This window comes from Cotesia glomerata, linkage group LG4 (genome assembly GCF_020080835.1).
Source record: "Cotesia glomerata isolate CgM1 linkage group LG4, MPM_Cglom_v2.3, whole genome shotgun sequence".
Lineage (NCBI taxonomy): Eukaryota > Metazoa > Arthropoda > Insecta > Hymenoptera > Braconidae > Cotesia > Cotesia glomerata.
The window spans coordinates 24,999,906-25,015,781 of record NC_058161.1 but is presented as its reverse complement, the minus strand read 5'-3'; the positions used below and the strand labels follow the sequence as shown (position 1 = coordinate 25,015,781).

The 15,876-nt window shown below is 37.7% G+C and overlaps 1 protein-coding gene across 1 annotated transcript; it reads left to right on the top strand.

Moving 5' to 3' along the window:
* Positions 1 to 9,111: 9,111 nt before the first annotated feature.
* On the top strand, positions 9,112 to 10,971 carry LOC123264009. Its single transcript, XM_044727056.1, has one exon. The coding sequence runs from the start codon at positions 9,112 to 9,114 to the stop codon at positions 10,969 to 10,971; it is 1,860 nt and encodes a 619-aa protein (XP_044582991.1).
* Positions 10,972 to 15,876: the final 4,905 nt, after the last annotated feature.

The following is a 15,876-nucleotide window of genomic DNA, read 5'->3' as shown; positions in this document are numbered from 1 at the left end:
TAAAACGTGCTGGAACATATTACCCCGTACAGACGTGAACTTGGTTGGCTGTCTATTAAAAGTCGTCGCATTTACTTTGCAGCATGTTATTTTTATAAGCTTTTAGTGACTGGTGAACCAAATTATTTACGAGAACTGTTCATTGATAATGATGATGTAAGGCGCTCAGAAAGATTGGCGGCTAAGAATAATAATTTAAATTTTAAATTGCCTAATTATACAACAACACAATATGAAAACTCTTTTGTAATTACTGTTATACGATTATGGGAGGAGCTACCATCTGATATTACTGATTCCTCAAACTTAGATATTTTCAAAAATAAAATCTATGACTATTTATTTAAACTAGATATTTAATATTGTTCAGAACTCTCATGTAAACTGTTATTTAGTAAATTGGTTAAATCATGTATTATAAATCATGTATTTTATTACTTGATGAATGTTAAATCGTGTATTATAATTCTAATATTTATTTATATATTCTGTGTCTGATTTTTTACTTAATCTGTGTATTATTTTTCATCATCTTTTTAGTTAATATTGTATTTTATGTAGTTTTAACATATATATGTATAAATTTGCCATTCGGCCAATTAGGCCTTGGTATAAAATGAATAAATCTAAATCTAAATCTAAATAACTTAAATGATTTCAAATTTCATTATCTTTAAAGCATGCCCATAACTGATAAAAAAAAATTATTTTTGTTCTCCAGTTCCTTTTTTGATATATTTTTCTCGCAGAGCGCAGCACATTTTTCGAATTTTTTTATTAAATTGAGGTGAAGTCATTTTTTATCTGGATCACAATTTTGAAAGACGTAGTCTATAAATAAAATAAAAAAGACTCATTTTAACACACCTACACTGATAAAAAGTTAACTTGATTTAAGAAAAAAAATCTTGAACCAAGAATACCATTTAAGAAATAATGTGTTTTTTGAGCCAAGAGAAAAAATTCTTGGATTAAGTTGACTCGATTTCTCAGATGAAAAGTAATTTCTTATTGCTAGAATTTTTTCTCTTGAATTAAAGAAACCCATTTTTTTTCAAAATAGTGTTCTTGGTTCAAGATTTTTAACTTCCCGCTAAAAATCTCAGATTTTCAAAAATCGGGAAGTTATTGTTTTTACCCCGTTTGGCAAAAATCGAGTTTTCATCAGATCTCGACGTTTGAAGGTCACAGGAAGCTTCCCTGACTACCCCCGCGATGTTGTCACTATGTCTGTATGTATGTATGTATGTGTGTGTGTGTGTGTGTTTTGTGGGGGAATCCTTTTTACGGATTCTAGGCATAGCTGTTTGGCCTGGATATGTGGCGACTCGACGCAGCGTCATACTAACTCGACACTAACGCCCCTACCCACTAAACCCTAAACCCCTTTCTCTTCTATCCTCTGATCCCCATGGTACCGCCGTAAGGCATTTCTTCGCGGGGGAGGAATTAGCTGCCGCTCTTCCTTCTGGTTGCTAAGGTGGTTTTTATTTCTATCTCCCTTCTAGTTTCTGTTTTCTGCTCTTTTTCTCTCGATGGACCGCAACTCTGTAAGCACTTCAGTGGCAAAGGTGCTCGTGGCGTTCCAGACAGCTTCTGATGACAGCATTTCTTCTACTATTGTCTCCGGTTGAATTCTCTTTTTAGAATCTTCTCTAATTCATCGCGCTGTTGGTTAAAACGAGGACATGCAAAGATCACGTGCTCCACGTCTTCAGCGACACCTGGGCAGGATGGGCACTCCGGAGAATCGTCGTGCTTAAAGCGGTGAAGATAGGCTCGGAAGCAGCCGTGTCCTGACAACATCTGCGTAAGGTAGTAGTTAACCTCTCCATGACTCCGGTTCAGCCAGTCGTCGATCCTCGGTATAAGACGATACGTCCATCTTCCTTTTTCTGCAGCGTCCCACTGGAGCTGCCATCGGTCGAAGCTGTTTTGCCGTTCTTCAGTTCTGAGCTCTTCAGCGCTTAGTGTAGTTGACCTTTTACGATGATAAAGGTTCCGTCTTTCCTCAGCGAGGACTCTAAGAGGCAGAGTTCCGGAAATAACGCACACTGCTTCCTCGGATATTGTGCGGAAGGCGCTGGCGACTCTTAAGGCACACCGTCGGTATACTGGTCCAGCCTTCCTCCATGATTCTTGCATCTCGAGAGCGTTGGTCCAAATAGATATACCATATGTAAGCACCGATGTGACTACAGATGATAACAGTACCCTTCTGCTCTGCTTTGGCCCTCCGATGTTCGGCATCAGTCGTGCTAGACTTGTTCCCACTGCTGACGCCTTGGCACTGACGTGTTCTACCTGCTGCTTAAAGTTGAGTCGGGCATCAAGCATCACTCCTAAATATCGAATATAAGGTTGTGATGTGATTTCTTGTTCGGCGACTTTCAGCATAATTGTCTCTACCACTTTCCTGCTGGTAATAAGCACTGCCTCAGTTTTGTGTTGCGCCAGTTGCAGGTTCACTGCGTCCATCCACCGGTTAACGCGCTCGAAAGTGAGATCGAACACATGGTTTATCTCGTCAAGATGTTTGGCAACGATCACTACGGCTACGTCGTCTGCATATGCTACGAGTTTGACGTTTCTTGGCAGAGTTAGTCTTAATAGGCCGTCATACATAATATTCCACAGGAGCGGGCCTAGAACTGAACCTTGTGGTACACCTCCAGAAATAGCATACTCCCTTGGACCGTTCTTCGTGTCATACTTCAGGACCCTGTTTTCAAAGTAGCTTGCTACGATCTTAAGAAGGTATTCTGGTACATTCTTCTCTTGGAGGGCCTGCATGATGCATTCCCAATTGGCGGAGTTGAAGGCATTTCTGATGTCTAGGGTCGCCACCAGGCAATACTTCTTCGTTCCACCCTTCCATCTGATGTGTGTGTGTGTGTGTGTGTGTGTGTGTGTGTGACTATGTGACTCGCTTATAACTTTTGAACGGTTGAACCGATTTCATCGCGGTTGGTGCCATTCGAAAGGGCTACGCTGAACTTAGATTTCCTGAGAATTTGAACCGATTCGGACCGATAGATTTTAAGAAATCTTGAAAAATCTTAAAAAAAATAAGAAAAAAATCATTTTTGAAAGTAGTTTTTTTGGAATATCTTTTAAACGGCTCTATCGATCAACTTCAAAAACTAATCCGCCCTTAAGCTTGAAAAACCACGCCGATCGGCGTCAACCCGATCAAAATCGGTTGATTCGTTCGAGAGATAGCGTGAACGAAAGAAAACCGAAAAAAACCGAAAAAAGTGTTTTTTTCACATAACTTCGTCATTTCTTCTCGGATCATTTTTGATGATATAGAATAATTTCAGAAGTTAAAAAACCGCGTCGATTGCCGCCGAAAACGTGGAAATCGGTTGATTAGTTCGAGAGATATCCTCGACGAAATATTTGGAAATAAGGATTTTTTCAACATAACTTCGACATTTTTTGGAATAACTTTCAAACAGCTCTACCGATTGATTCCAAAAACTAATCAGCTCTTAACATCATAAAACCACGTCGATTGCGACCAAGCTGGTCAAAATCGGTTGATTCGTTCGAGAGATATCGTGAACGAAAGAAAACCGAAAAAAGTGTTTTTTCAGAGTTACTCCGAAATTTCTAGTTTGACCAATTGAAACTTAAAAATTATTTATAAGGCTTAAAAAACTACGTAGAATGCCGCCAACCGCGTAAAAATCGGTTCATTCATTCAAAAGTTATTGCGGTATGAACATTCAAAAAATAGTGTTCCATGAAACTTCTATCAGACTTTTGAGCTCAAAGAGCTCAAAAGCATAGAAAAGTTATCTTTTTGAGCTCGGAGAGCTTAAAACAACACACAGATTGTACTTTTGAGCTCGAAGAGCTCAAAAAAGCGGCCAGGTATTAACGGAATTAGCGGGAAGTTGCAGGGATGGCCTTTAGGGTCAACCGTTTTCCTAATTTTTTTTCTTGAATTAAGTTAATTTTTTTATCAGTGTAAATAAAAATCCTGTAGACCATCCCTGCACGGGAACAGTTTTTATCTTCAATTTTTCATTCTCAGCTTAAGGTGACATTGTTATTTAACTCAGGAAAAAAATTAGTAAATAGTTAATCCAACAGGCCATCCCTACAACTCCCCGTTAAATTCAAATGTTCAGTGCTCCAAATTTCACCTGTTAAACGCTTTTGATTTCTTCAAGCTTAAAAGTCTAGCTTGTATTCAGTAAAACATTTGTATGAAAATATTGGAGCTGCAATATTTCTCGAACAAATCAACTGATTTTGATGCCATTTTTTATAGATAGCCAAATATTTCCAAGATTTTTTATTCAGTACCTATAGTTTTGGGCTAGCACATAATAATCGTTACCTTTAACTCCATTGAGAACACGAGGAGGGATTTTTTGCCTACCATTCCCACCCGATACTGTCATGTTCATTAATCTCTTTTCGCCTATGAATTTTTTCATTAATGTTCTCGCTATCTCACTAGGCTGAGAATGATGGAGAATGGTAATTTGATCTAAATATCCAGCATTGATCCACAATTTAGTTCTGGGCAAGAGTTCAACCTAAATTGTCAATGTAAGCGATATTTTAGACTTATAGAAAAATAATATCCTACATACGCTGTCACACAAATTGAGGGATATTAAAAAAATTCAAAATTTTTGGGTGATTTTCGCTGTAACTCCGAGGAAAATGATCGTACAGCAAAAAAAAAAAAACAAATTGTAGCTCCGAGTGTCTAGTTTTTAGGTGAGATTATGAAAATTTTTTATCATGTTTGGGTCTGGAGTAATCTAAAGTAATCTTAAAGGAACTACCAATAAAAAAATTTTCCAAATTTTTTCTCATCTAAAAAAAGGTCTACGGGCTTCAAAAAAATTTTTTTCATTGCTTCCTCCAAAATTTCTTTTATAAAATTTAATACCCTTTAATTTGACGTAATCAAAAAGCCTGTACGATGATTTGTGGCGGAGCTGTCGTCAATCAAAGGAAAAAAGTTTTTTTTGACTTTGATAATCAATATCTCTGGAAATAATGATCGTATAGAAAATCAAAGGAGAGTTTTTTTGAAAACTACATAATATCCTATATTAGATAGCTTGAATTGCTTTTAACGAAAACATTTTTTTTGAATTGAAAACTTTCACTGAAAAAAATAAAAATTCGCATAATTAAGGATATTAGAATAACTTGGTATAACTTTGGTTAAAATGAATGAACGAAGAATATCGTCAGTAATTTTTCAACCTTAAAGTGTCCCCAAAAATCCCTGAGAAATTCAAAGCGCTGCAATTTTTTTTCATTGTGCCCCGAAACTTCAAATTCTTTGTTTTTGCAAAAATCACCATTATGAGCAATTTTTCGATTTTTATTCATTTTTTCAGTGAAAAAATTTTTTTTTTCTCAAAAATCTTTATTTTTTCGATCAAAGAGATTAACTTTTTAAGAAATTTGAAAAAAAAAAAAAATAAATAAAAAAATTCATTTTTTTTTTTAAATTTTCTCGTTTTTTTTTCAAAATTTTTACGATTGTTTTCGGCTACTGTCTTACCGAAGGTATTAGCGTTACCCAAAGCGTACCACGTAGAGGTTGCTTGGTCCCATTTACGCTTCTTACACACACTGGAGTGCAGAAACGCACACGCACACACCCACGCACACACACAAGTTTTAAAAAGCAATTCAAGTTATCTCACAGAGAATATTGTGTAGTTTTTAAAACCCTACCGTGTAAAAAAAAAAGTTCCGGAAACATTCCTCAGAAAAGTTCCGATTATGAGACGATCCGGAACTTTTGCGGAACTTCTCCGGAACTCTTTAGAAACAGGTGAAAAATTTCACTTATAAACTTTTGAGTAACTAAAAATTTGAAATTATTAAAATTTTTGAGAAACTTTTCCGAAACTTTTTCGGAACTCTTTGGAAACAACATTAAAAAAGTTTACTTTCAAATTTTTAAGTAACGAAAAATTTGAAATTCTTAAAATTTATTAGGAACTTCTTCGGAACTTTTAAGGAATTTTTGCGGAACTTTTTCGGAACTCTTTAAAAACAACGTTAAAAATGTTTACTTACAAACTTTTGAGGAACCAAAAATTTATAATTCTTGAAATTTTTAAGGAACCTCCGGAACTTTTGCGGAACTCTTTAGAAACCGTATTAAACAAATTTACTTTCAAACTTTTAAGTAATCAAAAATTTGAAATTCTTAAAATTTTTTAGGTACTTCTCCGGAACTTTTGCGGAACTTTATTAGAATTCTTTAAAAACAACATTTAAAAAGCTTACTTACAAATTTTTGAGAAACCAAAAATTTGAAATTCGTAAAATTTTTGAGAATAGTTTCTCAATAGTTTGTAAGTAAATTTTTTTTTCTGCCCTCCGGCCGGAAAGTGGCAACTTTCTGGTCGCTGCGCTAAACAAAGTTGCCACATTCCAGCTACGTCGAGCAGAAAAATAGTATACAAACCTTGGCCAGTAAAAAGTAAAGCCTCAGACCACATGTTTGTCAACCTCGGCTTCGCCTCGGCCTACAATTACATGTAGTCTGAGACTGTTCAATTCTTAGCTAATTTCACAATTAATCAATTATTTCATTTTTTATAATATTTACTAATTTTTTTTTGAAATTATTCAGCATGTGAAAAATAAACGTAAAATCTTTAAATATTTTACTCTCGGCTGTAAGTTTTTGGATACATGCATGCGGGTCGCTAGACTCAAGTACCTACTTTTATGACTCTGTCCGTTGAGGTCATATAAATGCAGTCTCTTGTTCTCTTCGTAACCCGAGCGCTCATCTGGTTCGATTTAAAATATTTTCCGTTTTAACTTTCCCTTTTTTATATGTGTAATATTTTTGTCAACGTATTTTTCTTAACAATATTTCTCGGAAATGTACTCCCAATAATAAAATGAAGAGAGTCTCCGTACTCTGTTGTGCTTAAAATACTACCAAAAGAGTCAGTCCAAAAGGATCTCTCCGAGCGACAACTACGTCAATTTCAGTCAAGTTCCAAGTTTAAATCGATTCCTCTTTCTTAGCATTTCGTTTTTCAACTAAGTACCAATTTTTACGATCTACATTAACATCATTTAATCGCTGAGTTTCACTTAAAGTGAATTGTGAGGTGAAATATCAGTGTCTTTTCATCAATCTGTGATTGAAGTTCACCACGACGTTGATTCACCACCATCATCAGAACTCTACAATCACGAGCTTAAATCGCTACACTAATACATTCAACAGACATTTAAGAGCTCAAGCAGCACATGGTATTGTATTTTAGTAAACCTAAAATACCAAAAAGGTACGAATCAAATTTATACTTGCATACATATTTCAATACAACATTTCCCTCAGCGTCGGGAGGATGTCGGTTCGGCCGTCAGCCCTAAACCGCCCACCGGTGCTGAGCTGAGTTACTAATTCCAATTCATATTCAATTACAATACGCTCATTATGATACTGCGCATATTTTACATTCCTTGCATAATACAATACGAATACTGAGTTTGAGTCGAGTTGAGACTTCACGAGCAAGTTCTCAAACTATTCATGTGCAGTGTTATTTTGAGCTCTTCTTGAGTTGCATTCCATTACATACATAAGATTCACACAATTATTGAGATTAAAATATTACATAATCTACACAAAGCAATCATTCAAACCGAATTCTTTTCACTTCTTTACTCCACATAAATTTCATCCAATCAATGCACACCTTTGAAATCAGAATCTCAAATTCAAATCATCACTCGATCATACAGTCCACTATCTCTCCACAATCTATCCACTGTCAATCTCTCGCTATCTTCATTCAAACTCACAACAAGCTACATTGTTCACTTTGATTTACAGATCATATTTGAGACGAGCGAACGAGCGAACGAGCGAACGAGCGAACGAGCGAACGAGCGAACTAGCGAACGAGTAAACAATTACTCGAAACCGAGTCCACGAGTTCCTCCCGAAGCCAGCTTCGCACGGTTGGAAGTCAACCTCCCTCCAGCGGTCATCCTCAGACGACCATCAAAAACAACTCCACGCCAGTTTAACTTCCTTATAATCTTGCTGGGACCAGATTCATTAATATCAAATACATAATATTGTTGTTATTAAAATTGTATTAAAAACCATACACTTCGAAATACAAAATCAAACATTTTGGTCCCTCGAGCCGGATAATTGAGAAGTTCTACAGACAGATAAAGGTCCATCCGGACGACTGGAAGTTCCAACGAATACTATGGTATTCTGGCAGTCAACTGATCACTTACGAGCTGACTACAAACACTTACGGGCTAGCAAGCGCCGCCTTCCTGGCCTTACGCGCATTTCAACAGCTTATCATTGACGAGGGTGATAAGTACCCTTTGGCACTTCAAGCCCTCTCACGAGGACGTTACGTCGATGACATCGTCGGCGGTGCTGATACCATTGAAGAAGCCCAAGCTCAAATCAAGCAAATCATCGATCTTTGCATGGCGGGCGGTTTTCCTATTCAAAAATGGATCAGTAATCAAAAGGATATACTTGCCCATGTGCCTCCAGAGAAGCATCTTGAAGCGCTTTCTAAATCAATGGACGAAAACTCCATCGTTCATGCTCTCGGTCTTGCTTGGCATCCCAGAGCTGATACCTTTAACTTCACGATTAAGTTTGCCACTGACCCACTTGTGACCAAGCGGAAGATCCTATCCGCCATCGCACAGATCTTCGATCCGCTTGGATTCCTGACGCCGGTGGTCATTGTGGCTAAAGTCTTCATTCAAGAATTATGGACGGTGAAATTGGGATGGGACGATGAGTTATCCCAGGACGCCTCCCGCATTTGGAGCGAGTATCTAGACCAACTTCAAGAGCTTCAGCAACTTTCCATTCCTTGATGGATTCAGCTAACTTCAACCTCATCATTTGAGATCCATGGATTCTGCGATGCATCACAGAAGGCCATAGCAGCAGTAGCTTACGTGCGAGTTTTAATCAACGAGACTCCCATCGTTACTTTAATATGCGCTAAAACCAAAGTCGCACCACTCGAGCGCCTCACCATACCTCGATTGGAATTAGCTGCTGCTGTGCTGCTCTCGCGTTTACTCAAGCATGTCATCGCCTCGATGAGTTGGGACAACCATTCCATCTACTGTTGGACAGATTCCTCCATCACCTACACTTGGGTTAACAATCATCCCTCGCGTTGGAAGGAATTTGTGCACAATCGAGTGAATTTCATCCAAGAAGCTCTACCATCGGCTCAATGGAGGTTTGTCCCTGGCAGATTAAATCCAGCAGACTGTGCCACTCGTGGATTAACACCGTCCGAGCTTATTAATCACTCCCTTTGGTGGAATGGCCCTTCCTGGTTGGCTCAACCCGCTGAATCTTGGCCAAATGAAGTTCAAGCTGACTTCGCGCCTGAGAACCTGGAAGAACGATTGGCAAATATCAACGTCATCGCCCTCATCCCTGAGCCAGTACTTCACCATCTCTTCAACCGAGCTTGCACTCTCACCCGACTCATTCGAGCCACAGTAATCTTTGATCGAGCGGTTGCACGATTCAAGAAACAATCGTCTTCCTCATTGCTGACCAATCCCATCTCGCTTGGAGACCTCGAAGAAGCTCGCATTTATTGGATAAAACACATTCAAAGCGCCGTCTTCGCTCAAGAAATTGAAATGCTGAAGAAAGGAGAACAGTTGAGCAAAAATCATCCGCTCATCAGACTGACCCCCTGGCTCGATCCTGCTGGCATAATGCGTGTTGGTGGAAGACTTCAAAACTCCAGCCTCAACACTGATGCACGACATCCGATCATCTTGCCCCGACGCCATCATCTCTCTGATCTAGTCATCCTTGACGCTCATCTTAAAACTCTGCATGGTAGCACTCAGCTTACCCTGGCATATGTCAGAAATAGTTATTGGATATTAGGAGGTCGAGCGCCTATACGATCACACATCCTCCGGTGTGTACGTTGTGCACGTTTTCGTCAAGAACGTGCCCAACAATTAATGGCACCTCTGCCCGCACCTAGAGTTAGACGTTCTCGGGCATTTGAACACACTGGCGTCGATTACGCTGGCCCATTCAACATCAAGACCTGGCGAGGCAAGAATGCCAAGACTTATAAAGGTTATCTAGCTCTATTCGTCTGCTTCTCCACATCCGCCGTCCACCTAGAGCTAGTCAGTGACTACACCACTGACGCCTTTATTGCCGCTTACAAACGATTCACCGCACGTCGAGGAATATGCTCGGTGCTCTACAGTGACTGTGGAACTAATTTTAAGGGTGCTGACAAAGAGATCAGACAGCTCTTCACCGCCGCCACCAAGGAATCCATGGAAATCGCCAACCTCCTCGGTGGCCTTCGTACTCAGTGGAAGTTCAATCCACCTTCCGCACCTCATTTTGGAGGCAAATGGGAAGCAGGTGTGAAATCTGTCAAACATCATCTTCGACGTGTAATTGGCGATCGGCTTCTGACATTTGAAGAGATGTCCACGTTGCTTACACAAATTGAAGCTATCCTCAACTCCCGACCCCTCTGCGCCCTGACCGAGGACCCGGAGGACCTGGAAGTTCTTACCCCAGGCCACTTCCTAATCGGAGAAGCCCTCAACGTGATGCCTGAGCCCTCACTTGAGCTACTCAATCCAGGAAGACTCTCCCGATGGCAATTAATCCGACAAAATCTCGACAGTTTCTGGGCACGTTGGTCAGCCTCCTGTTTGCATCGTTATCAGGCCATCTTCAAGTGGAATCAACGCTCTCCCAACCTAAAAGAAGGCGATATGGTGCTAGTGGTAGATGAACGATATCCACCCGCCAAGTGGCCTCTGGGCCGCATTACCAAAACTCATCCTGGTAATGATGGACTCATCAGGACCGTCACGATTCGCACGCAGACCTCGATTCTCGACAGACTGATTGCCAAGGTCTGTCCTCTACCCATCAACGAGGAAGTAATTTAAATATTCGTTAGCCCTACTAACGAATGGCGGGCGGAAAATGTTCAATTCTTAGCTAATTTCACAATTAATCAATTATTTCATTTTTTATATTTACTAATTTTTTTTGAAATTATTCAGTATGTGAAAAATAAACGTAAAATCTTTAAATATTTTACTCTCGGCTGTAAGTTTTTGGATACATGCATGCGGGTCGCTAGACTCAAGTACCTACTTTTATGACTCTGTCCGTTGAGGTCATATAAATGCAGTCTCTTGTTCTCTTCGTAACCCGAGCGCTCATCTGGTTCGATTAAAAATATTTTCCGTTTTAACTTTCCCTTTTTTATATGTGTAATATTTTTGTCAACGTATTTTTCTTAACAATATTTCTCGGAAATGTACTCCCAATAATAAAATGAAAAGAGTCTCCGTACTCTGTTGTGCTTAAAATACTACCAAAAAAGTCAGTCCAAAAGGATCTCTCCGAGCGACAACTACGTCAATTTCAGTCAAGTTCCAAGTTTAAATCGATTCCTCTTTCTTAGCATTTCGTTTTTCAACTAAGTACCAATTTTTACGATCTACATTAACATCATTTAATCGCTGAGTTTCACTTAAAGTGAATTGTGAGGTGAAATATCAGTGTCTTTCCATCAATCTGTGATTGAAATTCACCACGACGTTGATTCACCACCATCATCAGAACTCTACAACCACGAGCTTAAACCGCTACACTAATACATTCATCAGACATTTAAGAGCTCAAGCAGCACATGGTATTGTATTTTAGTAAACCTAAAATACCAAAAAGGTACGAATCAAATTTATACTTGCATACATATTTCAATACAACATTTCCCTCAGCGTCGGGAGGATGTCGGTTCGGCCGTCAGCCCTAAACCGCCCACCGGTGCTGAGCTGAGTTACTAATTCCAATTCATATTCAATTACAATACGCTCATTATGATACTGCGCATATTTCACATTTCTTGCATAATACAATACGAATACTGAGTTTGAGTCGAGTTGAGACTTCACGAGCAAGTTCTCAAACTATTCATGTGCAGTGTTATTTTGAGCCCTTTCTGAGTTCTGACACAATACGCTCATTATGATGCTGCGCATATTTCACATTCCTTGCATAATACAATACGAATACTGAGTTTGAGTCGAGTTGAGACTTCACGAGCAAGTTCTCAAACTATTCATGTGCAGTGTTATTTTGAGCTCTTCTTGAGTTGCATTCCATTACATACATAAAATTCACACAATTATTGAAATTAAAATATTACATAATCTACACAAAGCAATCATTCAAACCGAATTCTTTTCACTTCTTTACTCCACATAAATTTCATCCAATCAATGCACACCTTTGAAATCAGAATCTCAAATTCAAATCATCACTCGATCATACAGTCCACTATCTCTCCACAATCTATCCACTGTCAATCTCTCGCTATCTTCATTCAAACTCACAACAAGCTACATTGTTCACTTTGATTTACAGATCATATTTGAGACGAGCGAACGAGCGAACGAGCGAACGAGCGAACGAGCGAACGAGTAAACAATTACTCAAAACCGAGTCCACGAGTTCCTCCCAAACTCCTTTTCACCTCCCGAAGCCAGCTTCGCACGGTTGGAAGTCAACTTCCCTCCAGCGGTCATCCTCAGATGACCATCAAAAACAACTCCACGCCAGTTTAACTTCCTTATAATCTTGCTGGGACCAGATTCATTAATATCAAATACATAATATTGTTGTTATTAAAATTGTATTAAAAACCATACACTTCGAAATACAAAATCAAACAGAGACTTTTCTTATTTTACTGGCCTAGGTATGTAATATACTATTAATACTGTTCCAAAGAGTTTCGAAAAAGTTCCGCAAAAGTCCCGGAGAATTTCCTAAAATATTTTACTGAACAAGAACGTCGGCTTACCAAGCAATTGAGCGTCGTCCTCATCGTAGCAGCTCGGAAAAGCATCATGCGGTCGACTCGATAAATAAATTATTTAAAAAAAAAAAATACTTCAATACAATTTATCAATTAATTTCAAGTGAACAAAATTGCGACAATACTTCAAAATTAACTTTAGGTTGCGGAGCGCGCAAAAGCGCGTCTGAATCCGTCAACAGTCCAGCCTCGAATCCTCTTCTTTATAGAGAAGTACCCGCTTCTTCCTTCGTTGAAGTTAGTGGCGCTAGTCTTCATTTCCATTGGAATTGATCCCCGTCGATAGTTGATCTAGGTCCGTATAACAGTCAACGGGCAACCACGACAGTCTTTAGTCACCTCTGCTCCTGCAGTACTGACTAACCAACTGTCATCGATGGTGATCGTCGTATTGGAACGTGCGAAAATGCAGCGTCGATTGTCCTCAGACCTCTCGGGTGCTTACGCCGCTCGGTGCCTCGCTCGCTTCGGTACTCGCTTATTATCGTCGTAGCTCTATCCTTGTCGCTTCAATACATAGCCTCGTACTCGCTCTGACTCCCTCTGTCTTCGTTACTCGCCCAGCGTTACGTATTTATACAAAATAATTCATAAAAATTAGTAAAATTTTCATTCATTCACTCATAACATTCACGACGTTGGATTCGAGCCTGGAAGGCTATAATACCCCAAGCATTGGGCGTCGAATAAAAATCTACCACGTTACAGATCATGAGGGCAAAGTAGTTCTGGTTAGCCGTTAGTAGGCTATAGTTTTAAGTTGATTATAGTGTGAGTGTGAGTGTGCACAAATTGTTAAATAATTTCGTTATTAATAAAATTTTGGTATCGTTGTTAATTAAAAATTTATTTATTTCAGATCACCTTCCTCCACTCTTTCTCCCGTAGATAAGCTCAGCTCTGGTTTCGGTTCCAGGAACCGTGATTAAAAATCCTGGTGGCACCCTTTTATTTATTAATTTAGATTCGTTTTATTTAGTTTTATTATTTCAATTAATTTAATTGAAGGAGCCAATTGAGCGGCATGAAAACCCGTTACAGTTTATTGATTTTCTTATTTGATACATATCGATATATAGAGATATATGTCGACATTCTTAGGCTTGAACAATAGTAAGTAAGTAAAGTTTCCCGTTCGAACAATCAGGAATCATAGCTATTTATTTGCAAGTTTTGACTAACGGCGAACTTCAAAGACTTTCATCTATTTTAAAACATCCACGTCTGACCAATAGCACAAAAATTATAAACAATTGAAATTTCAGCCTAGTTTTATAAAGAAATGATTTAATTCTCGGGAAAATTTTCGGATCGCCTTGAAATTTTAATAGCTCACTCCTTAAATAGGATGATTTATATATAATCATATAAAATTATATATAATTCTTTTCACAAAGGGATAATTACAATAAAAAATAAAGGTTAACCATAAATAACAGATAAAATCAAAAATCAAAAATTAAAACTACTACTTCTATGAAGCTCCATAAAATATTGAAGAATTTTATGGAATTTCAATAAAAACCTAGCTTATCTTGTGTTTCAATTCAAATAAAATAAATGATGTCCTGTAGCTGTATCGTGTAATGCGGACCAGTGGCAGCGCGCAGGACTGGGAACTAGAAGAACCCGAGTTCAAATCCCGTCGACACTCAGAATTTTTCATCAGATATTTGATCGCAAATATTCTGTGAGGCCCAATTCCTACTTATTTTTAATTTAAAAATTAAAAAAAATTTTTTTTATAATTAAAAAAAAATTAAAATTTTTTTTTTATATAATTTTATATAATCATATATGGCCAAAACTCATACATAATTATATATAATGATTTATATATAATTATATAAAATTAAAATTATATTATAAAATATTTATTATTAAATTATATTATTTATTCATTCTTCAAGAATTTGGATCGAGAGTATTCGGCTTAGAATAATAATAATAACTTCTATCTTTATCAATAAACACCGATCTTCGAGTCAAATATATATATATATATATATTTATATATATATATTCGGGACCATTAGTGTTAAGTGGGGGTAAGTCTGAGGTTTCTTGGCTGATCGCGTAGCTGCGGTGAGTTAGAAGTAGTACAGTGCTTAGTTCAACAACATCAGCAGCCAAAAATTCCAAGAAGGAAGCCAGTTTTGAACAAAGAGTTTCCTCAGCACAAATTTAACCAGGTATTGAGACTTTCACATTTTTGATGAACCAAGGGGGTCGTATACCCAGCTCATCAATTTTACTACTTCTCATTATTAATTAAATTTTGATAATTCCATTGTTTATAATAATTTGCTCAATAATAATTAATTATTTTAACTGATTTGATTCGTTAGCATTGTGAGCATTCCTCTTGGGGGATTTTATACCCGAGGAATGTTCTAGACCTCTTGGGTTTAGGAGTCGTGAGAAATTAAATTATTGATTCGGCCGGTTAATAATTATTAACATCCTAGATTGGCTCAAATAAATTCATTTTTATTAATAAAATATTAATTAATTTCTGAACACCGAGAATAATTCCAATCGGCAGCTCACGATCGGGCAAGCGCCGCTCGTATACCCGAGGTCAAGGCTTGCTACGCACTAACGAACATCGGCGTCCATTTTGAGCGCCCAAATTCTTGACAATTATTTCACGCGATAATTTATTAGTAAGATCAATCGAATTATTATTATTTAATATTATTTGTTACAAGAAAGTATTATTTATTTAATATAATCTATTAAGAATTGGCTACTGAACTTCAACGCAATTAAGATTGGATACCCGTGGATAATTTTTCGTGAATTTATTTTATATGAGATAAATTATTTTATTAATTATTTATAAATCGAAAAATTCCACGAGGTCATTTTATATATTGAACTATTGAAAATTAAAATTATTATTTTATTGGAATTATTTATAAAAATATTTAACGGCGTGGATTAAGTCCCAGAAAATTAG

Coding starts and splice junctions, on each gene's coding strand:
- LOC123264009 (XM_044727056.1), top strand. CDS start 9,112: ATGAGTTGGGACAACCATTCCATCTACTGTTGGACAGATTCCTCCATC.